At 35.5% G+C, this 24,133-nt stretch overlaps 9 protein-coding genes across 9 annotated transcripts; 3 read left to right on the top strand and 6 right to left on the bottom strand.

The window, feature by feature from the left end:
* Positions 1 to 68: 68 nt before the first annotated feature.
* On the bottom strand, positions 69 to 542 carry MRPL25 (mitochondrial 54S ribosomal protein mL59; the record flags this gene model as incomplete). The annotated part of the gene is made up of 1 exon (XM_003958272.1): positions 69 to 542. One exon carries the CDS (start codon positions 540 to 542, stop codon positions 69 to 71), a length of 474 nt encoding a protein of 157 aa, XP_003958321.1.
* Positions 543 to 959: 417 nt separating this feature from the next.
* PAC10 (tubulin-binding prefolding complex subunit PAC10) lies at positions 960 to 1,544 on the bottom strand (the record flags this gene model as incomplete). Its single annotated transcript, XM_003958271.1, has 1 exon — positions 960 to 1,544. One exon carries the CDS (start codon positions 1,542 to 1,544, stop codon positions 960 to 962), a length of 585 nt encoding a protein of 194 aa, XP_003958320.1.
* A 779-nt stretch (positions 1,545 to 2,323) lies between these two features.
* KAFR0G01500 (uncharacterized protein) lies at positions 2,324 to 3,442 on the top strand (the record flags this gene model as incomplete). Its single annotated transcript, XM_003958270.1, has 1 exon — positions 2,324 to 3,442. The coding sequence occupies one exon, from the start codon at positions 2,324 to 2,326 to the stop codon at positions 3,440 to 3,442; it is 1,119 nt and encodes a 372-aa protein (XP_003958319.1).
* A 278-nt stretch (positions 3,443 to 3,720) lies between these two features.
* Positions 3,721 to 4,242, top strand: KAFR0G01490 (uncharacterized protein; the record flags this gene model as incomplete). The annotated part of the gene is made up of 1 exon (XM_003958269.1): positions 3,721 to 4,242. One exon carries the CDS (start codon positions 3,721 to 3,723, stop codon positions 4,240 to 4,242), a length of 522 nt encoding a protein of 173 aa, XP_003958318.1.
* A 182-nt stretch (positions 4,243 to 4,424) lies between these two features.
* On the bottom strand, positions 4,425 to 5,882 carry KAFR0G01480 (uncharacterized protein; the record flags this gene model as incomplete). Its single annotated transcript, XM_003958268.1, has 1 exon — positions 4,425 to 5,882. One exon carries the CDS (start codon positions 5,880 to 5,882, stop codon positions 4,425 to 4,427), a length of 1,458 nt encoding a protein of 485 aa, XP_003958317.1.
* Positions 5,883 to 6,352: 470 nt separating this feature from the next.
* MDM20 (Mdm20p) lies at positions 6,353 to 8,734 on the bottom strand (the record flags this gene model as incomplete). The annotated part of the gene is made up of 1 exon (XM_003958267.1): positions 6,353 to 8,734. One exon carries the CDS (start codon positions 8,732 to 8,734, stop codon positions 6,353 to 6,355), a length of 2,382 nt encoding a protein of 793 aa, XP_003958316.1.
* A 1,438-nt stretch (positions 8,735 to 10,172) lies between these two features.
* Positions 10,173 to 19,415, bottom strand: IRA1 (GTPase-activating protein IRA1; the record flags this gene model as incomplete). Its single annotated transcript, XM_003958266.1, has 1 exon — positions 10,173 to 19,415. One exon carries the CDS (start codon positions 19,413 to 19,415, stop codon positions 10,173 to 10,175), a length of 9,243 nt encoding a protein of 3,080 aa, XP_003958315.1.
* Positions 19,416 to 20,571: 1,156 nt separating this feature from the next.
* On the bottom strand, positions 20,572 to 21,540 carry BMT2 (25S rRNA (adenine2142-N1)-methyltransferase; the record flags this gene model as incomplete). Its single annotated transcript, XM_003958265.1, has 1 exon — positions 20,572 to 21,540. One exon carries the CDS (start codon positions 21,538 to 21,540, stop codon positions 20,572 to 20,574), a length of 969 nt encoding a protein of 322 aa, XP_003958314.1.
* A 195-nt stretch (positions 21,541 to 21,735) lies between these two features.
* Positions 21,736 to 23,895, top strand: MAK5 (ATP-dependent RNA helicase; the record flags this gene model as incomplete). The annotated part of the gene is made up of 1 exon (XM_003958264.1): positions 21,736 to 23,895. The coding sequence occupies one exon, from the start codon at positions 21,736 to 21,738 to the stop codon at positions 23,893 to 23,895; it is 2,160 nt and encodes a 719-aa protein (XP_003958313.1).
* Positions 23,896 to 24,133: the final 238 nt, after the last annotated feature.

The raw sequence follows: 24,133 nt of genomic DNA, 5'->3' as shown, positions 1-24,133 counted from the left end.
GAGGCATGAACAGTCATCTACCATACTGTATGCTGATAGAAAAAGGAAATATGCGTATGTATTTATTTTTAAAACCAATTTCTTATGTTTTCTATCTTCTTCTTAGCTAATCTTCTAACTGTTTTCTGACCTTTAACATTTATTATAGTATTATCCGCTTCAGTTATAGCTTTTGCCATTTTCTTTGCTCTGTCAGCTTGATTCAATTCATGTTTGTGCCCTTTAGGTTGTAAGACACCCTTCATAAACTTCTTGCTGTTGTATTTCTCTTCGAAGAATGCTTTATTTTGGATTGGTGGTAGAAGATCCTGAATACCGTAACGATATGCTAGCTTGTAGATATCGCTCATTCTTCTTCGTGAATACAATGGATTGTGATATGTGTTGGTCACTGGATGCTTATTGGCGATGAATGGGTTAGCATTAACGGCATGCGTTGAGACAGCTTCATTTGCATATTTAATGTGGGGAGGATACTTAGCAAAAAAATTCTTGAGTTTTCTTGGTAGCATTTCAAAATACTTTAAGTTAGCTTGTGACATTGATATCAACAGTCTATATAACTCTTTTGGCTCACAATGTGAGTTTATATGTTAGCCTCAAATTTAGATTTTATATGTTAAAACCTTTTCTCGAAGACTGTGAAAAAGTCGTTTGCATGTATAAGATTACAGAGATTTAAACACTTTAAGCAGCAATGGAAACTCGTATATCATGGCATCTAGTAGTATGTTGGTCGAAAGTTAGCGTTGAATTATTTGATATATTGGACCGTATACGGCGCTAGGAACCCTCAGTATGAAACTCTAATTGAACTCACCATAGGAATCTTGCAAAGGGTAAAGTTAGTTACTTCAACGGTGTTAGATAGTTCAAGTTCTCGTAATTTTAAAAAAGGTATGCTACTTAATGGACTTGTATAGTATTACTAATAATACATACGTTAATGGCGTTATACGCTAGATTTTCAAGTTCTTAGTGCCTTCTTCAGCTTTTTTCAATGCTTGTCTCCTTTCCACGTCCCAGTTATACAATCTGGCACAATTGACCTCCATAGTAGTGATGTTTTCTCTCAAGAATTCGACGTCTTCAGTGGAAACATCCAAATTACCCTTTGCTGCTTCCAATTTATCATGCAATAGTACAATGGCTTCATCAACAGGATATTCTAGCATAACATCAGCACCAAGCCATAAACCGACTTTCAATTCATCATCTAATTTGATGGCAGCTTTAGTGAACAACGTATCATTTAATTGATAATTTGTCTCTATTTCGTCATCTTCACCATCTCGTACTTTGTTGTGTAAATTTTCACAAATTTTCAAAGTGTTTTCAATATCAGGAATACGCAATTTCAACTGTTCAATATTTGATAATTTTGATTCTTGCATGAATTTGTACTTAGATAATCTTTCCTGGAATTTACCAAAAACTAATTCGAAATCATTTGGATCTTTGATGAAATCTTCCACTTTTTCCACAAATGGAGCCTCTGGAATACCCCTAGGGTTTTTTTTAGTGGAATTAAATAATGTATCCATGGTTGAGTTACTCCGTATAGATCACTAGACTGACTAGACAATCAATTGAATTTCGAAACAGTCTATCTGTCGAGAGAGTGCAAACTTTTCTAATTTTTCAGGCTTCTCTTACAATGCGAATGCTTACAAAAAAAGGCATCTTTAAAAGGCATGTCGTTACCCAGCAAAGCAGATTGAAAGCCAGAGGCGTTCAGAGTTGGTTTCTTTTACATCTGGCTGGGCTGGTTTCGATGACCAGTTTGGATATTTCTTTTGCTGATGGTTTGCTTTTTGAATCACTATGGTGGATGGGCTCTGCTGAGACCTGGGGTCAAGGTGTTCTTTGCGATTTTACGTCATTTCTTTTGAAAGATGTAATGATGTCCCTGCGGTTGCTTCGATCACTCAGGGCATGTAATCTTAGTTTCTTTTTTCAGCAGGCTTGGTATACCCATGGATAACGTCTGATAAAAAAGGATTGGACAAAAAACTGAAGAACTCGACGCAGGAAAGTTGCGTTCCTTTTTGATTTTCGAAAAAGGAATAGGTTCCTGACACATCCTATTGTTCACTATAACTCAAATTAGAGTTAGGCTTTCCTTTTGTTAAAAGAAACGTCATAGTCTTTTGGTCGAAGATTACTCCAAAAGAAATGATGTCAAAACTTGTATATAAGAAATGCAAGTTGTCTCGATAGAACAACTTTTGAAACTTTGGAATATTATTTATTATATTTTAAAACAATACAACCAATAATAATAATAATAATAATAATAATAATAATAATAATAACAAGCAATATGTTCAACAAACAAAATACGATCGCTAGTCTTTTAACTTTGTCTTTGGCTGAAATTGCGTCAGCTTTCCCACAGGCCCCAGAATACGCTCACTCTCACTTAGGTAAGCGTGACGCTTCTACGACTGCTACTGCTACTGCTACCTCTACTGGTGGTGCTACATGTGCCTTCCCATCCCATGAAGGTATGGTTGCCGTACAAACCTCTGGTTCCAATGCAGGCTGGGCCATGCATTCTGATCAAGCTTGTACCGCCGGACAATGGTGTCCTTACGCATGTGAACCTGGTCAGCTAATGGGTCAATGGGACCCAGAAGCCACCTCATACACTTATCCTGAGTCCCAATACGGTGGTCTATACTGTAATTCCGACGGTTCTTTAACCACTCCTAACAGCGGTAACAGTTACTGTTATGATGGTAAAGGTACCGTTAGTGCCGTTAACAGCGCTAGTGGAGGTGACATTGCCTTCTGTCAAACTGTTCTACCTGGTAACGAAGAAATGTTGATTCCAACCTTAGTTGGTTCCAGTTCTGAACAAACATTGGCTGTGCCAGGTACAGATTATTGGGCTTCTACTGCTGCTCATTACTACATCAACCCTCCAGGTGTCAGTGTAAGTGATGGATGTAAATGGGGTGATTCTTCCGAGCCATACGGTAACTGGTCTCCTTATGTTGCTGGTGCCAATATGGACGACAATGGTAACACTTACGTTAAAATTGGTTGGAATCCAATCTATGTCGATACCTTTGGTAGCACTAAACCAACTTTCGGTGTTAAGATTACATGTGATGATGAATCCAAGTGTAACGGTTTGCAATGTTCTATTGATCCAAGTGTCCAAAACGTTAATGAAGTATCTAGTCCTGATGGTAGCTCTGGTGCAGGTGGTGCCACTTTCTGTGTTGTCACTGCTGAAGACTACGCTAGTGCCAAGATTGAAGTGTTCGATGCTGGTAACTCTAACTCTACAAGTACGGTTCAAAAGAGAGAAATCCACGTCGGTTCTGCTGAACCAACCACCTCTTCTGCTAATGCCACTTCTGAAACCACCACTCAAGAACACACTCATACCACTACCACCACCCAATTTGTTACTGTCACAGTATCTGCCTAATTTAACACTGTGAAAAAAAATAACTGTGTCATTATTACTTATAAATATTTAAATTATACATAAATGTTCTTTCAGCTCATTATATAAACACTTTTAAAATCAATTAGACGTTCATTACCAGATATTTTGACCTTTTGATACTTTTCAAGTTCTAAAGTCCGCTCCGGAGAGTTTGCTTCTTCCTCGAAATCTTAGCAAATATATATATATATATATACTGTCCCATCAAAAGGACTCAAACCAGTTCATACTTAAAATTATAAGAAAATCAGAACACTATGTCTGAATCATTGAATCAAGAATTGTTAAGCCGTTTGATTGATCGTAAGATCAGCTTAGACGAGCTAGATCAACTGGAGAAGGCAACCGAACTTTCCAGTTTTGACAGCCAAGTGGCTTTTGAATTAGGGACATTTGTCAAAAACTATGCTAGTTCAAACTTCCCTGAAAAATGTGTCGTGATTGATATCACTCTTCCTAATGGACACTGTTTATTCCGTACTGTTAACGGAATAGGTAGCGCATTTGATAATGATCAATGGATTGCTAGAAAACAAAAGACTGCTTTCCGATTTAGTCATTCCAGTTTCTTTATGGGTTGCAAAAAGGGTGACAAAAGTCCAGAAGATAGGTTTTTTGTTAGTTCAAAGGAGTACGCTTTCCATGGAGGTGCTGTTCCACTCTACGTTAAGAATGTCGCTTTTCCTATTGCATGTTTGACTTGTAGTGGACTCAAACAAGAAGAAGACCATCTTTTAGCCATAACTTGCTTAAAAAACTTTGCAGTTGCTAAAGATTAGTGTAGTCTTTTATGAATGTAACGATATATGTGTATATATTTATGTTTTTTCAAACTTTTACATGCTCTTCTAAAATTTTCTTCCTTGGCTAAGAGTTTATGCTAATCAAATATGTTCAACGGGGATCATATATTTATTTAAAATATTCCCAATGGGTATCTTGTAATTAAAGTGTGAAAAAGTCATTTTTTGTTTTCTGATGAACCTTCACAAGTTTTGTTGTGGTCATTCTCACGTAAAAAGAATGGTAGGAAACCATTAACTTGCCATCTCCATTTAATTTTCCTTCTAGCTTCCAGAAACCAATTCATGCTTTTTGGGCTAGAATATGCTTTGTTATTCTTGATTGTAGTACCATTTTGGCATGGTTCTTCATGCAATTGTAGTCTTAGCGTTCTGATTAATTCATTGGAAAATTGATCTCTTTCGTGTTTTAAATTTTTACTGTATGCTTTATCATTTTCATATGACGACCCCATGGAATTACTCACTATATTATTCGGTAAATATGGTCCTACTGAGCTATCAATGCAGCTGAGCATGCTCTCGTTATTTGAGTCATCTACTGATGTTTCAAATTCGTAATCTTCAAAGAATTTGGCGGCTTCTTCATATTTTACGGTACAATTTTCACAAACAATTTCTTTGTAATCGAGCACTTGATGTTTCATAAGAGAGCTTAATTCATAAAGGGGCCTTTCACACACTATACATTGCTTAATTTGTGACTTAACAGTCATTTCTGCTAAATATTTATCTCCAAAATCAGCATGGGTATTATTGCATGTATCTATGATACTTTTCATGATACTATTTAGTGGTATACTTCTGATGGAATCGTTTAAACCCTCATTATCTGATTCTTCATCAAAAATATACGCTCTGAGAGCCATTGGTTCGCAATCTTCTTCAGCAATCGCTTCATTTTTGAAAGTTTTTCTCTTCACTGGTAAATGATTATCGTTCCTTGCGTTCATTTTCCTTTTTAAATCAGACATTGACACTCTTTTCTTTGTGATTGCCCTATTTTCATCCACCTGTGGTATATAATCTTCAACAAGAATAATTGGCTGATCATTTTCTATTTCTGTGGACGAACCGTAACTTATGTATCTGTTTATTTTATTGTGATGAATTCTCAGTTCATTTACAGGATTTAACTTGTGCCTTTTTATCGTTGTACGTTCATTAGTTTCATCGTCTGACAAGATGCGACTATCCTTGTTTATATCAATGGGTGGCACCAATGGGAGGCTCGTTATCTTATCGTCTTCCAATAAATCCAGCTTAGAGGTAGATTGATTTAACTTCGATTGAACTTTTGGTTTGGCACCTATTAACTGAGCTCTCCTTTTACGAACATTCAACAATTGCTCATGGTGTAACTTTGGAGTCTTCTTGGAAGGGGTACTGTTACTTTGAAATCTGAATTCTTTCTTATCAAATTGCCATTTTAAGGGAGTGTTGTTTTCATCATCTCTGCTGAGCAAAGTCGGTGTAGAGGGTTTCGATGCTAAATTTGACATAAAACTGTTGTTGTTTGTTGTGGTGCGATTGTTCGTGGAGGAAGTAGATGAAATCAATGATATAGAGTTGAGATCGAGTGGCTCGAACACTCTGGAACCTGTTGTATCGTCCATAAAAAATCGTGAAAATGAATATATAGGTTGCAATAGCCCCTCCTATTAAGATGAGGTAAGTTTCTGGTATTGAGTATGGGCTAATTTGTTCGTTTATTTAGTTATATATTGCAACTATAGCAGAAACCTTCATAAATGTTATCTAATGGTCTTCATGTAAATCTGCGGTATGCTCGGAATATTTTTGTTTTGTCTACATTTTGCCGTTCCGGGCAAAGAAATAAAATCATGATGAAACGTAATGAAAAGCGACATGCTTAAAACTAAATGATAATAAACTCTAGACGGAACACATTCAAACAATTTGTGCTGCAGCAAGCTCGAGTTATTTACATACTTTGAAGTCTTCACTAATATTTTATTGATGAAAATGACCTTCACACTTGTCTTTCGAGACTAGCAAGCTTTTGGAATCTCCCTTACTCTACGAGCCCATATCATATATAAATATATATGCTAAACTTGCCTATCTACAAGTTCCTAATGGCCTTTTGGACAACTAATACGTGCTTAACCAAGCTATCTGCTTCAAGTGGCAGAAATTCCAGCTTTTCAAGCAAGCCTTTGCCATCATGACTTTTCAAATTATTGCAAACCTGAGTTAGAAGTTTTTGATAGCTACGATAGCGTTCATCGCAAGAGTCCCTCAAATTTTGGATGTTTGACTTTATCAACTGCTTGGTTTTTTTGTCCGTAATTCTCTTAAAATTGTCTAGAGTTTTCAAGGTAGCTAAACACGTTAAATAGTCACTCGATAATTTCCAGGTTCCACTTGGAAGTTTATCGAAATCAAGTTCCTCAAGTAAAGTATTTAGATTTGTTCCATTATTAGAATATAAGTCATAGAATGTTCTGAATGACCAATTCTCCATTGTAGTAAAAGATGAGCTTAATATTTCGTTCAAATCTCTATTTGCAATTACCTTCTTCAAATTAGCATCTAACTTGGGACTCTCAGTATTGTTTGGAATAGATTCTATCATGAATTCTTTAAGAATATTCAGCTCAATCCAATCCCTATTAAGATTCATATATCCCAAAACTGCTGGCAATCTGTTTCTATCTATGTCAGGACCGAAAATAGACCAATCTCTATTATCCGACCACTGTTTGAATGCGGAATTAGTCACAGTGCGCCAGTTCACATGCAAGTTTTCCAATAATAAGGAACGCTTATCGTTACAAAGTCTTGCCAGCTGAGCTTTCTCAGAAAGCTTCAGCCATCTTGTGTCGGATTTTTCAAGTCTTTGTCTGAAGTCCAACATGCCTAAAATCTTGCTGTACGCCTTTCTTTCAAATGACACATTGATCAGTTGTGGTAATCTTTCCAACGAACTCTTATAAAGTTCATCGTGTTCTGGTAAAGTTTTCATTATAAAATCGTGTTGTTTCTGTGGGAATAAACTAGAATATCTTGAATATAGGAGAAAATCCATAGAATCTGTTTGTACATTCCTAACTTTCAAATCCTGATAATGAGAATACGCTAATGGAACTAAACCTAAATACATATAAAGCGCAATTAACCATACATTGGTATCGTAATTGTGTGAATCTTTATTTTGGTAATTTTCCAGAATGGATACAGCTAAAACAACGTCAAAAATTAAAGGTTCTTCATCTTTTTGAGTCAGGGATTTGACTATATCAAGAATAAAGATAGAGTTCGCAGAATAATCTGTTTCTACCTTCTCGAGAAGACTGTTTTTGTGCCTATTGTAATATTCCACAGAATCAAGTTCATTAAGCTTCATTTTGAAAATATTAGAAGCATGGATGACGTCAGAATCATCAAATGAAGAAATGAGACCCGCCAGCATATCCTTATCAATGCTATTTTTATAATGTAACAAATCAGCGGAGCAACACTGCTTATTATGAAACTTAGATAAATAATGTCTTAATGATTCTTCCGATATAGTTAAATCAAAGACTAAGTCAATTTCAAGACGAATCAGTCTTGAATTTCTTGAGTCAGTTAAAAGAGAGTCTATCAAATTGATTAATTCATCTTTAGACTTTCCTAATTGCTTACCAGAGGTTACTAAACTTTTCAATAGATCATAATCATTTATTTTGTTCAACATTTTTTCACAATTTGAAAATAGTAAGTCAGGATTGTTACTACCAATATGCTTGAGCATAAAATTCTTCAAGTATAGGTCCACAGAATCGGTTAAATGGGGTGTAATCTCTTTTAGTATATCATCGGATTTTGAACGATCATTTGGAAATAGTTTCTCACATACGGAAGAGAAGACGATAACTTCTTGCGTCGAGCGGAACGGTTTGCAATTGCATAGGTTTTTATAAGTTAGCAAAGGCAGTATTTTAACCTCCTGCTCAGTTAGATTGTGAGTCCGGAACTCAAATAGAGCAATTGTTGAAATAGCATTCCAAAAATAGAAGTCTCTTGATTCCAGAGAACCGGCAGCAGTTTCAAATTTGGACATTTGCAAGCTCGCTTTTGCCATGTGTTTATAGTTTGAATCTTCTAAAGCTTTTTCAAACCATGAATAACTTAATTCAAAGCTGGGATACTTTGCATTGGCCTTTTCATAGACATGTAGGGCCTCTTCAAAATTCTCTAGTTCACTGAAAAATCTATGCAAAAGATTCAAAGTCTCATGTTCAACAGTGACAATGGAACCATTAGAACCATAGAGCTTCCCCAAATCGGCCTCATAATCAAACTTCAATGGGGACTGTTTGTATTTGATATACAATTCAAGTACATTCGGATACTGGAGCCTTGGGTAATTTTTCTTCAAAATGTTCACTTTCTCAAAACATTGTTTGAAAGAAGACTTCCTGATCAACCCAAATATATCCTCCTCAATTTTTTCTACCATTTCGTGGCTTTTTATATGACGCAGTCTCTCTGTCTATTTGTTTAGAGGTGATGATGCAAGTCGAAAGTCTTTAAAAATTTGGCAAAATTAAAATAAAATTCACGTGACCCAATAAATTTCCCTTTTCAGTAAGTCATAATGACAGCATAAAAATTTAGTGTGATATTAGAATATCTATTTGATTAGACATATTACGCATTGAGCTTTGTCATCCATGTCGTGGCTTGAGAATCTAATTGAATTACAGTTATATAACCTTTCCGGTTGTTTGCAAAACAAAACTTCCATATGTCTCTATATAGTGAGTGAGTTGGGGTAGGATGATAAAGACATTGAATTAGCATATAAATATTATTAGATGGCGTAGTAAATATAGGTCTCTAAATGCCACTAGCAACATATTTTCGGTTTTTGAAGACCTTCATTGCTCACTTCATTCAACGTTTCCCGATTATCAAAGCATTCCAATTACTCGATTGGCCGAGGAACTGGAGAAATAATGACACCACAATTATAGCAAATTCTAATCAGGATACAGTATGTCCCATTAGAGTGGCATCTTGGATCCATCAAAATTGGAAATTGCTTTAGTCAATCAGTATTTAGGCTATCATACATTGGAAACATTGTTTCACTGTTTTTAAAAGTAGATGCGATCATGTGAACGATTCTACCGTTTGATAGTCGAATAGCAATCTAAACTGTCCATCAATAGCCAAGCTGTTTTTTAAACTAGGTCTTTCTTCTATTTGAACGATAAATGCATACGGCGTAAAAGCTTTCTGCGAGAAGAAAGCTAACATTCTTTGTTATGACGGATTAACATATGCAGAAGGTATATCAATTTACCATTTCTGCAAGAAGGCTTAGATTTATATCATGATGGGGCAATGATGGCTTCAATGGCTTCACTTTTTCTGATAATAAAATAGAACGTTTCGAGCGATTTGTTGTTGAGCTACTGAATAATGATATTGTTGTGCTTCGTAAAGCCGGTGATAAAGATTACATTTGTAACTAGTTAGGCAAGGATACTTTTGCGGATGAGCTATAATGAAAATATATTATGGGAATACAGCCATCTAGTTCGAAAATAGTAGATGAATAAGGAAGTAAAGGAAAACGTGGCCAAGTCGCAAATATGGTCCTTCGATTTTCTTACGTACCTAACGGCAGAGAACATATTCTACCATATGATAAACCAGATGCAAGGTTACTTAATGTAAAGGAATGACTGACTGATAAGTATTTGCTGTAGTTAGCACATATAGTTCAAAATATTCAAAAAATTCTAATCTTTTTTATTACAATCGACATAAACTATTGTATATCGTTCTATAAACAGCCTCACACAATCCAGAGTACAACAAATATACATATTTTCATGTGATCTCGTTGTTTCATAGCACGCATAAAAACATGTAAATCTTTTAGTATACTATATATGACATGACATTCTGGATAAAATCATCAAGGTCAATTTTTTGTTCTCATAAATCAACCTTGGATCGGCTTGGAAATCTATCATAATATCTTCATAATTTTGCTTGAACACTTCTACGTCCTTTATAATTGATAAACCTCTCTTATCAATATATTCTGATGACTTTAGTCCGAAGTCCTCCATGTAATTGAATTCCTCATGAGTTACAGACAAACCAACGATATCAAACGCTACAGAAACAGTGGCCGCATTTTCTTCTAAAGATGAAATACGTCTCAATTCTTTTCTTACAATAAGGTAGAATCTGTATAGGCACACAGGATTTGTTTGAAGTAAGTACCTCATGATTAAAGCAAACCTGTACTTACTTGGCTCATCCAATATGCTACTAGCAAATAATAGAGCACATTGATAAAGCGTAATATTTGAATCGCAACTATCCGATGTTATCCATTTACTTAAAACTCCAGGAATTGCATGTTCTTCGTCTAAATAAAGCATTTCTGTATCCACCAGCCCTATTTCCTCTAAAATGCCACAAAATTGATTAGAAGGATACAAAAGAAATAAAATAAGCATGTAGGACATATGCTGAACAGAACTGGGATCCTTTTCAAGATCAGAGTATGAGTGTAGAAATAACGATCTCAAAGAAGAATTAGCTACCGTTTTGATGGCAGGTATGGATAAACCTCTTATAATAAATGCCAATAAAATATGAACATAATTTTCTTTATTCCACTTCGTTTTAGAGAAACTTTCCAGCCGGTCTAAATATGAGGCTGCAAAGCTTCTGGCCTCCAACAAAATATCAGGAAGAGGCAATACATCGGAACTGTTATCAAAATGATTTAAATATAACTTGTTTAAACAATTCGACATAAACGTTAGACCAGCCTCAAAGAGAACAGGATGCTTAGAAGTCACGACTGTAGTGGAAAACCAGAACATTTGCTTCACGATTGGTAGATTACCATCCAATCCTTGGACTAGCTTACTATAAGCGAATGAATGCGCAATTGTTAAAAGCAACGTTTCATCTGTCAAAGACGGCTCTCCAATAATCCTCATTGTTTCTGATAACAAAGATTTACACATATTTTCGGTGCTCTGTTTTTCACCAAGAATACCTAATATCATCATTGCACGAGCTGATAAGAACGAATCTGAAGTACAGACGGAATGTACCAGAAGCTTCTTGTATCTGCTCTTCCAGTGGGCGCCCTCTGATGGAGAACTTGAATTCATAAGTGTCACTAGATTAGTGACAAAATGCTGTAATGTGGTAAACTTGGACCCAAACGACGCAGCAGCGGAATATGGCAAGAGCTTTGTTTTGTCTTGGTTGAAGCTTGAGACTAAATTTAACTTCTGTCTTGAAAAAATGCCGGAAACTCTATTAAGATTTTCTCTGTTCGAGGGACTTAAAGCTTCATTAATACTGAGAGAATGACATATATTCATTAGTAACTGGTGCAAATTAAATCGTAACTCGCTTGGCCCTACATCTATTAACAGTGAAATAATGAATAGCAATTGTGGCAAGTACATCTGAGCCAATAAGGGTGCCTCGAAAAATACCATTCCTGCAAGCTTCGACAAAATGGTTACTTCAGACCAACTGTGGGTTGAAGTCTCGAGATTCAGGGATGGTAAAAAAGATCGTATCATATCCAACAATTTGTCAACAATCTGGCTGCCTGTTTCCGCACTAGAAAATCCTGTTATCAAGTAAGCACCCCTTTTCCAATCCCGGCCTTCAGAATCCCTTTCAAGAGCATGATTAATAATCTCATTGACAATGATTTTAGTTAATCTATCATCTAATGAAAAACCAAACCATACATGTTGTAGATAAACAGTTTTAAAATCAGGCTCCTGCACAGTCAACATTATTAAAATCCTTATGATATGTGAAACTCTTTCCACACCTTCTTCCTCATCGGTTAGATATACATGTTTGTAAACATTGGGTACCCAGTAGGATAAACAACAAATGGTCACGGGGATGTATTCATGTGCTATGACTTTTTTTCTTAATCCAGACAACATGTACTTCCACATATGAGGCGTTAATTCCGGAGAAGATTTCGCTAGGGCTTTAGAAACAGTGGACAGAAAAGTTGTAGTATCTTCAGGTACATAAACTTCTGGTGACATACAGTACTTTGCTCCCAAATCCAAATCAAATGCGTCTTGGACAGCAACCAATAGATTGTACGAAACATTTTTCACGACATTGTCAGCATTGAAGAGATTAACAAAAATAACAAGTAGAAGATGGCATATAATATCATACCTGTCCCTGGATTTTTTCTGAATCTCTGTAGTTAAACAAGTACTCGAGCCTTCCACCTCATATTCAGTTTCTAGTTTGCTTTGAGTATAGTAGAACATTTTAACTATTTCAAGATACTTTGGGCTGGAAAATATTAGTCTTGAATCATCAAAAAATGATACCGTAAATTCATTTTCTATTGCGCTAAGCGATGAAGTCGTTATTGAGCTTACTTCTGACAAATGGTAAACGTTATTCAATTTTACACCCAAAGATGTATTCAAATGGTTTAGATGGTAAATTTTTGGGGTTTCTTGTAAAACTTGAAAGTATTTACTACCGAGCTTTAAGGTCACTGGAAAAAAGCCATCTTTAGTTTCATCATATAGCGCAATATCATGTATAGCTATGCGAATATTTTGGGAAACTTCCAGATTTCTTGGAGGTAAACCAAGCTTCTGCATTGTTTCCCAATCCGAGTTGCTATTTAGAAACTGAAAAGGAACTTCTTCAGAAATAAATGGATTATCCATTTCTAGGATAAAAATCCAGCCCTTCATGAACAGTTCAGTAACATTGATATAAAATACGTTGGCACAGTTCGTTACTGATTCCGCTGGTAAAAGAGAAAAGAACTTGCTCGATAGTTTTTTGAAATCAGAAGGCCTGATGCCATATTCAGTACAATCAAAGGCCAAGTAGTACTTATTTGACCATACTCTCGCTTGTATGAGTAAGAGTTTGAATACGAATAATTCCAAATTATTTCGCTCAGCAGAGAGCTTTCCAAATGTGACGATGACAACTGGTATACCATCCGAAGACATGGATTCTTGTACGGCAAATTCCTCACTGCTATTTTCCAGGAAGGATCGAAATGAGTGTCTATTCATAAATTCATATATATGTGGGTAGCTATCCATATTTTCCTTAACCCACTCTGGCAATTCGTTTTCCATTTCTGCTATGGGCTGCCCCATTATCCCTAGAATGTTATCGACTAACAGAGATGTATCCTTTAGCAGTTCAAATTGTTGCTGAGTATTTATGGAATTAGCAACCTTTGAACGAAGATCAAGATCATGTTCATAAACAAATTTGTGAAGAAAATTGTAATCAAACGGCACGAGCCCATCTACTTCTCCCACTTCGATACACGGAACATTTGAAGCTAAGCAAAGTGCAGAAAGAAAATCGAAAATCCTTTTACTATATGCCTCTAAAAGATCCGATTTGGGCGCTAATAGAGGCCACTTACCAAACGTATTTGAACCGTTCGCCATGCTCTGTATAATTCTAGCCAATGCGACAAATGAACGCTTATTGTTGGAGCTACTCACATCAATGATATTCTCATAGTCTGGCGATACTAGAGCGGGTCCAATAAATCTTAAAAAGACAAAAGAACCTACAGCTATGAGTGCATATTCTGGAAATTTCTCAACTACAGATTCATAAATTGTTTTGCAGACGATCAGTAGCTCAGGAGGGAAAAGATCAACAGAGTTTTCGAGGCTATCAACAAGCTTCTCCAAATAATGCATAAAAGTGTCGACCTGCGGTTTTCCTTCGTTGGAAGGAGATGGCTCTATATCTAAGAATACCCCAGATTCAATAATTTCCTGTAGTACAGGCCCTAGAGTGTCAATCAGATACTGATGCCCTTTTTGTCTTGCATACAGTGCCAAAGCCCTAGTCCCACAACTGTTCCTTCTCAATATTTCGGAACACCTTGTAGCATCTTTTATCTCTTCCTTAAGTAAAGACGTTACAGCAACGAATCCAGCGTTTCTAGTTTCGAACCCATTGACTAAAGTAACCGCCAAAGCATCTACATCACTAGCGGGACAGATTGAACTCATATAATACAATAACTTAGGATGCCTTATAAAAAGCTGTATCAATTGATCAGCCCCTGTCATTCTATTTTTGTCGGATTGACTTTCTTGGGTGGGATAATTAGAAATAATGTCAACGAACACTGTCAGAAAAGCAACTCTAATGCTGACATTATTGGAGTAACCCATCGGCAAACTGAATTGCAAACTAGCATTTACATTAGCATTTGAAAGATTTGTCAACGATGTTATTATGTTTTCGGTAAGAATATTGATTTTATGTTTAACCGATACAGGTGACTCTTCTGAGCTTGTGTACTTCTCTAGACCTTTCAAAAGGATGCAGAAGTAATTTCCAAAAGTTACTGTAGCCGATCTCTTTAATTCCTCCTTGGATGATGTTGGCGCAACAATTAATGGCACATTCTCTGTAAGATAAGAAAGTGCTCTCGATGATTCAATAGATGTATCAATATAGAGAAAGTCTAAATCTCTTTTCTTAAGGTTCATTTTACGATGAGGTTTTGAAAGGTTTACAAAATCATATTCTTTAACAATACTATGATTGAACCAGCTAATTACAAGTTTAATCCATTTGTTTTTTAACATGAAATGATTTCTAAGACCCAAAGATGTTTCGGAATGTTCTACAGCACGTAACATTTTTGACAATTGAATAACAGCCTTATAATATTTGATTGAGGTTTTATCAATATTTTCTACAACGTCAATGATTAAATCAATAACCTCGATCAATTCTGGAGAAAACACTAACATGTTTCGTTCTTCATCATCACGTTTTAAAACTGTTCTTAAAATTATAATGGATTGTTCCAAAAGTAAGAAAGCAGATTGATTCTTTTGTTGAGACAAATCTAAAGCTGATATTTGCTCTATCTTTGTATGTAAATGAGCGAGCATTAATTTAAAGGAAAGAGGATGCAACTCGACACTAAGAATATCTCTTGAGTTTTCTCTCGTTAAAAGATCAGAATTATTTAGCCAATCACATTGTTTCTTGACAAAATAATCCATTTTCCTGTTCAATTCATTTCTTAAATCAAGTAAATATGGCAAACTCTTAAATAATAGGATATCGTCTCCACCAATGATAAACAAGATCCCAGCCATAGAGGCCAAGATTCCTGCTATACTTCTGAAATCAGCAAGTTCTTCATGACTCAAATATGTTAATGATGAAAAGTAAAACCATTTATTGTATAATACATTCATTGCGTCTAGTAACGAAGAATCAGGATATCTAATATTTTTCAAAATATCATTTCTTAATCTACGCTGGAAAGCGACTGACCCAGATGAGGGATATGTTCCACCTGCTGTGGCATTAATAAAATTTAAATTGTAAATGCACGTTTTATCAATACCTCCGACATATTTTTCATAAAATTTGATTGAAGTTGCCAATTCTGCGTAGCCTTGTATCAAAAATTTTTGGGAATTACCTTTGTTACAGTGTAAAGATATGAAAAGAGAACTCCCTGAAGTAGCAGCCAACAGAGGGAAAACTGTCTTCTCGATTTCGGTTATCTCGTTTATGAGGTGCGATTTTCCTGCCAATTTCATAAGTTTTGTTTTGACTTTGAAAAACTTAACTAGCACACTCAAAAGAACTTCTCTCTTGGCACTATTTATTTTTAAATCGTATAATGCAGCGGAAAAGAGGGCAATAGTATATGTGCATAACAGATAATGTTCACTTAGGTTTTTCGCATCAACTCCCAGGGAGAAATCAGCAATGTAGTTACCTAATACATCCATAAATGATTGAGCAGTACTTTGTAGGACATCATTAGAATCCATTATGGCAACAAAGATAGGTTTAATAATGTTTCTAAAATCCTTTGAAACCCAAGCGGAATCTGATGTACTTTTTTGGCTTGGCAAAATGAAATAACTCGTTACTCTTTTGAAAATACTGAATATGCCCATCATAATCTTTCGTGCATCGTCACTATCACTGATTCTATTAGCAACACTATTACTTGAGCTTGAATTTCGACTAACAGTATTTGCAGAGACTAAGGAACTTGCAAAAAATGGATTCTCTGATTGTACTTGGTGATAGGTAAAATTTCTAGGACCTTTTTCGTCAGAAGTTCTTCTCGATCTTGGTTGTTGTAATGGCTGTTGTTTTGGAGATCTTAATGTTCTCATTAAATTTTGATGCGATTGTGGGGAACTCATAGATGGTGGAGGAGGAATCTGTGCTTGACTTATTACAGGATATTCAACGCTTTGTGAACGTTCTTTATTTTTTTCCAATTCTATAGGTGATGAGAGTAATGAACTTCTCTTATAAGACAAATTGGGGTTAGTGGATACATGATGTGCGAGGGGAGTCAATATTGCTGAAGGCCTATCATTTTCCATATTTAACTCGTCAAGTTTTGAAGCACTTGCTGGAGATTCATGAACGGGTTGGTACGCTGGGAGTACGGTGTGAATATCCCATACATTGATGGATGGCGTTGGGTTACGTTCACTCTCAGGTATTGAAGATAAAGTATACCTTTCATCATCCCTATCTGCACTTCTACTTAATTGAGATAGACTTCTAGCAGTTTCAAATTTTTCTAATATAGAACCATCTAAAATTGATGTAACAATATCTGTGACTTTGTTATCGAAATAGGGATATCCTTTCAGTAGAATATCAGCTATAAGACAAAATAACGATTTGAAAAATTTTGATGTACTAATCGCAATTTCACCTCTTAAATTGTTAGCGGTAATTAAATGAAAAAAAATTCTGAAGCCTTCTGTATACAAAGAGAGCCTTTTCAAATTTAAGATAGTAAGTTCTTTATCTAATTGTAAATGATGAAGGAAGACTTTTGGGTTCAATTGTATTGAACCTGCGAAAAATTCCAATTGAAGTCTTCTCTTAATCTTGGGATATCTTTCCAAACAATTAGAAATGTAGTTATTCCTGATAGCATTCCAATTTTTGCCAATATCCAAGTTATGTCCTAAAAATTCGAAAAGCCTTTTTGAAAATAGTACAATTGGTAAATTTTCATTATGAAGACGAACGCTTGATGACATTGTTACTAAAGTCAACAAAGATCTGATCGAATCGATTAAAGCAACGTCAGAGACAACTTGAACTGCGTTGATATTTCTAAGTAATATGCTTAAGAATTTGAAAGGACGACATTTTTTGGATGTTTGTAAAGAAGTCAATTTTTTGAGGCCATGAGTTAAGTGTCTCAAACCTTGAGCCCTTTCAGATATTATTGATGAGTTATGATCATTGGGGTTGGCAATGTTGATATTGTCGTCATTGATGTCTGGAATATTTTTAAAAGAAGTCGAATTTATTTCATTGAAGGCATCGGGATCTAATAAAGTTAAGACGACTAAGAATCTCAAAACAGCGGTATGAGATAACAAATCAGATTGTGAGAAATTGGCAAATAGATCAAGGACGTTATCTAGATTGAAATATTCCGAGGTTTGCTTAGAAGGTTCATCTAAATCGCCAGGATATCGAAGATTATGAGAATCGAAATCATGTACAAAAGAAGCAGATTTAGTTCTTGATCTCTGTGAATAATTCTCATCATTAAATGTGGATTGACCTTTTGTTGAAGAATCTGAAAAATCAAGTGGACTAACAATTGGTGAAAAAGGAAAATTTTGAGATGGATATAGTGGTGATACTGGCGAAAAAAATCTTTTCTCTTGACCTGTACTACCAGTACTTCCTTGTGAATTACTTAAAGACAATTGAATACTTTTAACAGTATTAGGTGAACCATTGTAACTTCCTGAACTATGATTACTATTAGCTCTTGCAGATCGAAGGAGACGAGACGAGGCAGTATTAGCAGTACCACTAGTAGTAGTGGTAGTAGTGGTGGTGGTGTTATCGCCACCAGTGTAACTGTTATTGTTATCAGTATTTGTTGGAATAATAGGGTCACCAGTGATATTAGATGCCGTGTTACTATGACTATTTGTAAAGTCATAAACTGTAGAGAGTAATGCAGATATATTGAAATTTGAATAAACGTCTTCGAAAAGAGATGAAGATAGTTGTTTAATTTGTCTTATTGAAGGATCTTCATTATTATTAATATTTGAATAATATTGAACGTATTCTGAAGGTCTTGCTAGCATCCATATCATCATAGCCTTTGAAGCAAAATATAGTAATAATGAATGTATAGAAGTTCTTCTCATATTGCTTGATAATTTTCTTACCATTTCCAAGAAGATTGGTAATCTTTTATTTGTCAGATAAATACAACCATAAAGATCCAGATATTCTACTATATTTGTTGCAGATATTGAATGGTTTGTTGCGAATGGTGTTATAATTTTCAATTTGAGAAAATTTATTAGTTCATTTGGATTTGTTGCGCCAATAAATCTTTGAATATAATCTAGTGTTAAGTCCACTTTGGCAGCATATAAGGGGTAATTATTTTCCTTCAAGAAAGCTTGATATTCTGGTAAGATATTATCCAATTTGATTGAAGTTGAACCTGTAAGATTGTATGACATATTTTGCAGTACTCTTAAACTTCCTGTATTAAACTTTAAGACTGTACAGACTTTGATGAATCTGGTCGCTAGATTGGAATCAATGGGATCTGGCGGTATGGTATGAAAATTTGGTCTATGAGTGGAGAAACCAACAACATTTGATGATAAAAATTTTTTTTGGTCTTCATAAGTTGGACGAGTAGAATTATTTGGTCGTGCATTTTCTTTAATTTCCCAACAGTATTCTGTAACGTCACTTAGTAATCTTAAAAGGACTAAAATGGACTGTATTGATTCTTCCCCTAACTGATTTGATATAATTCTATGATTTTGTAAAATTTGATCAATAAGATCTAGAGAGTGGTTTATAATGGCATTTAGATTTCTTGACACTGCAACATTTAATACAACTGATCTACATGATGTGTAAAATTCATTTGCCTCAACCTCTTGATAGGTCCTTAGATTTGATTCAATGGGTAAAAGGGGGAATATCCTTTCAAAAAAGATATGTCTCGTTAGAGTATCAATCATGAAGTCATTACTATCATGAGCATCGAATGATGATGAATTCATCATCGTTGTACTTTGCTGTTGTGTTATGTCCATAAATTAGAATATGAAATGGAGGGGGACGTCAAAATATCTAATTAGAATATAGGCAAAGGAAAACAAACGGAAAAAGTAACTGAATTTTCTTTTAGTTAATTCAAATGATGAAATACACTGTAATGATCTATTTATTAGTAAAGTTACAACTATCCCTTTATGACTTGTATATATATGTGGATATTTTTATTCCAATCAAGAAAAAGAAATATGCTGTGAGTCAAAGAAAGAAAAAAAAAAGATCTGTGAGAAAAGTGGAATAGTGAATCAAACTTTACCGCCGCCACCTCTTGTCCAAGTTCTTTTATTGTATGAATAACAACAACACTTGTACAAAGTCAATCGTCAATTGTATCAATAGAATCGTTTACACTCTCTCGCACTCTTTTCGCCTTTATTAATTTGTTTTTTCTTTCTCTCAAACAGGGAAACAGATAATGTAGGGAGGGGCGGGAAAGAGACAAGTTGGGGAGAAAGCAGCCGCTAGTGAGGCAAGTTTAGTTCAAGTTAAATGGATTAATGAAACGACGTATTTCCTCCTCCGTCATTGCCGAATGCAAATTTCCATACGTTACATGCTAATCCACGGTGAACAAATCTGGAATTTGCGCATAAAATAGATGATGATACCTCTGGTACCTCTTAACGCTGTGGTGACAAAAAGCAAGCAGCCAAGCAAAGCAAGAAATGAGGAAGGCCGCCCAACGGGGGAGCGGTAAGGCGTGCGGATGAGAGGCTCTGTGGGTGGAAGCGGCGGCGCCGTCCGTTCTGCCAGCGTTGTTCTTGCCGTTGTGGTTACCACGGAAGAGTTTTAAAGGAAAAAATTCGGCGCATGGAAGCAGCTGTCAGTGAGAAATTGCTGGGACTGCTCTCCGTACGTCTCTCCGTGCATTTTTCTGCGGTACCTTGCATCATTCCCTCTCCCGAAAGGTAAAACAAGTTTCCACAAAGAAGAAGTTAGATGTGGGGCGCGGAGGTTTTGACTTTTGTCTCTTCCATTTTCCTGGCAAAAAACTTTCCTTCTTCCGTTTTTGTGACTGGAAGAGAGTATTTTGGGCGGACAGACAAGAGAGGGTAACCTCGTGAGATTGTGTATCGTCATTATCTGATAATAATAATAATAAATAATAATGATTAATAATACACAATGTTGTTTTTACATATCTGGAAAAAGGACGGTGAAATTGTTCATATTTGGCCCATCGTGTAATTTAAGTTTCTTCGTGAACTTCTTACCTTGTCGTTCCCTCTCTCCATTCCCCTTAAACAGGAAGTAGCAAAGTTTCTTCGCCTTGTAGTATCGGATCTTATCGTATCCAAGCGCTTCCATTAATTCTTTGAAATGATTAGTATCCATGTACCTCGAATTATCCATACATGGCAGTGGAAGTACAATGAAAATCAGCTTTGATCCCTTTAGGAAATCTTTAAATCTTCTCAACATCCTTCCACGATCAATGGCTTGAGCGACAAAATTTAATACTAATGAACATGATATTAGGTCAAATTTCCCATTTTCGCCCGTCGGTATAGGTCGCTTCATAAAATCTTGTCGTATAATCCCTTCATTGTCGTTAGAATTATTTAAGTCAATCCTCACTACAGGTTCAAATATGCCACTAGTCGAAATCTTGTTCATTTTACTCAATGATCCTATCTCTAATGCTTTCATCCTATTCCTTTCTAATTTTCCTTCATCTATCAATTCCCGAATCCATTGTACAAGTATCTTCGATGAATCTCCTCCTCGGTTCGCGTCCTGTCCCATCCTACTAGCAAATTGATAATTGGCTAGTCCCATCTCATCTTCAACCTCTTTCATAATATATCCAAGAAGTTTAATCAATGCATCTCTCTCATTCGAAGTACCGATGTTTCGTAACACACTCTCCACAACAGAATCTACCCCATTCAGGCGTGCATTCCAGCCTTCTTCGAAACTCAGATGCTTTCTATACATTTCCACATCTTTACTGCCAAGTAACGAACAAATCTTCTGTTTTCTTTGATTCATAAAATGATACCTTCGAATAATCTTTCTCGCCAATTCAGGCTTTATACGCTTCAAATTTGCAGTATTCGGTCCAACTAGCTTCCCAGTAATAGACCTCGACTTCCTAATCATCCCTTACTCTATCTTACTTCAAATCGATGAGGTTCACTATCAAATTCACTTTTGTTTTTTATGGCATTGAAAAATTTCAGATTCCTCATTTCGGACACAATTATAATGAAAAATTTTGTTTTCCAGTAAACTCATCTCATCTCTAACAAATACACATATTAATCAAACTTTACAATAATCTACGCGGCCATAACAATGTCTAAGAAAGTACAAGTTAAACCAAAGGATCTTAAATGGAAATCAGTCCAGGTCTCAGACACGTTAGACGATTTTGGTGGGTTTTATGGTCTAGAAGAAATTGACGGTGTTGATGTCAAGATTATTGATGGTAAAGCCACTTTCTTCGCCACTGAATCTAAAAATAACGACGTTGAACAAGAACAACGTGAATCAGAAGACCAGGAACTGATTGAATTCAAGAATCTTGACGATATTGAAGAAGGTGAATTAAGTGCTCTTTCAGAATCCGACAGTGATGACGAGGACGATGAAATTGAGGATGAAGACAATTTAAACGATGATGACGATGAACTAACAGAAAACGTTTTCTCTGCAGATCTCGATCTACAAGATGTCGTCTCACTTGTAGAACTTCCCGAATGGACAAAATTAGCTAAATTTTCAATGACTACTTTACAAGGTTTAGCCAAATTAGGTTTTACTAAGCCGACAGAAATTCAAGCAAAAACAATCCCTTTGGGCCTTGGAAATCACGATATTATGGGTAAAGCATCAACAGGTTCCGGTAAAACTTTAGCATATGGTATTCCAATGTTGGAAAACTTCGTTAAATCTTTCAAATCGAAAGATAATAATCGTGCCATTGGTTTAATTTTTACTCCAACAAGAGAGTTGGCTCAGCAAGTTACTCAACATTTAACGAAAGTAAGTGAACTGATCCTAAAGGAGAAAAATAAGTACGCTATCTTATCTTTAACTGGTGGTCTATCCATTCAGAAACAAGAAAGATTGTTAAAATACCAAGGAAGTGGTAAAATCGTCATAGCTACACCAGGTAGATTCTTAGAACTGTTGGAGAAAAATAACGAATTGATTGAAAGGTTCGGAAAGATTGATACTTTAGTCTTAGATGAGGCTGATAGATTATTACAGGATGGTCATTTTGATGAATTTGAAAAAATTTTGAAGCTTTTAGGTAATTACAGAAAGAAATCAAGTAAATCCCATTGGCAAACAATGATCTTCTCCGCCACGTTCTCGACTGATTTATTCAATAAACTGGCCTCAAATCATAATCACAATAAAAATAAAAATGATGGTGAAAATGAAATGGAAACTGTCCTGAAGCATCTAATGACAAAGATACATTTTAAATCAAAACCTGTTATTGTTGATACTAACCCAGATGAAAAAGTGAGCTCACAAATCAAGGAATCATTAATAGAATGTGCTCCAATGGAACGTGACTTATACGTCTATTATTTCCTCGCCATGTATCCAGGTACTACTTTAGTCTTTTGTAACGCTATTGAATCAGTGAAAAGATTAAATGCCTATTTGAATTTATTAAACATCTCATCTTTCCAAATTCATTCATCAATGACTCAAAAGAACCGTTTGAAGAATCTAGAAAAATTTAAACAGCAAGCACAACATAATTCTGTCTTGAATAAAGCAACTGTACTCATTGCAAGTGATGTTGCTGCAAGGGGTCTGGATATCCCGGGTATCCAGCACGTCATTCATTACCATCTACCTCGTACAGCAGATGTTTATATTCACAGATCAGGTAGAACGGCTCGTCACAAGAATGAAGGTGTCTCTGTCATGATATGTTCTCCACAAGAATCCATGAGTTCGTTAAGAAAGTTAAGGAAAGTCTTATCTTCCAACGAAGCACATCTGAAGAAAGGTAAATTCAGAAGCAAGCAAAAATGGCAAAAAACTGTCCCATTGTTACCAATCGAGATAGATATTGTTTCTCAGTTAAGAGAACGTAGCAAAATAGCTTCGGAATTGGCTGATCATGACATTGCATCAAAATCTCTAAGTAAAGACGATAACTGGTTGAAGAAGGCTGCAGAGGATCTAGGTATTGATGCAGACTCTGATGATGAAAATAAGGATACATATCTGGCTAAAAATAAGACAAAGAAGATAAACAAAACAATGGCTAAGGATCAAGCAAGATATTCTAAGGCCCACTTAAATGAACTTTTAAGTATTCCTTTGAGAAAGGACATGAGAAAGAAATATTTAACCGGTGGGTTAGTTAACCTTGCTGATAACTTGGTCAAGAAGAGAGGACACAACTCTATTATTGGTCAAGAAGAAATTGGTGCGCTCGCTTTGTTAAAGAATAAAAAGAATGCCAATAAGAGAACTAAGAAATAAACAGCTAAGCATATCAATTTGTAGATAATTTTAAATAGACCTTTTTTAGACTACTTAGCAGTACCAATTGTACTTTTTAATAAGATTCCGATACAAGTTTGATAGAAATAATGTACAGTTATGAAACATATGTATTTATTTATGTGTATCTATTTATTAGCAATTCTAAAGGTAATGGCGCCATGCTTTTTGAGAATGGAAATTAAGGCCTTAAAATGATTTGAAATGCCACTAAGAG

The sequence above is a fragment of the Kazachstania africana genome, chromosome 7 (assembly GCF_000304475.1).
Source record: "Kazachstania africana CBS 2517 chromosome 7, complete genome".
NCBI classification, from domain to species: Eukaryota; Fungi; Ascomycota; class Saccharomycetes; order Saccharomycetales; family Saccharomycetaceae; genus Kazachstania; species Kazachstania africana.
The sequence above is the reverse complement of the archived record's forward strand: the minus strand, read 5'-3'. Positions and strand labels throughout refer to the sequence as shown.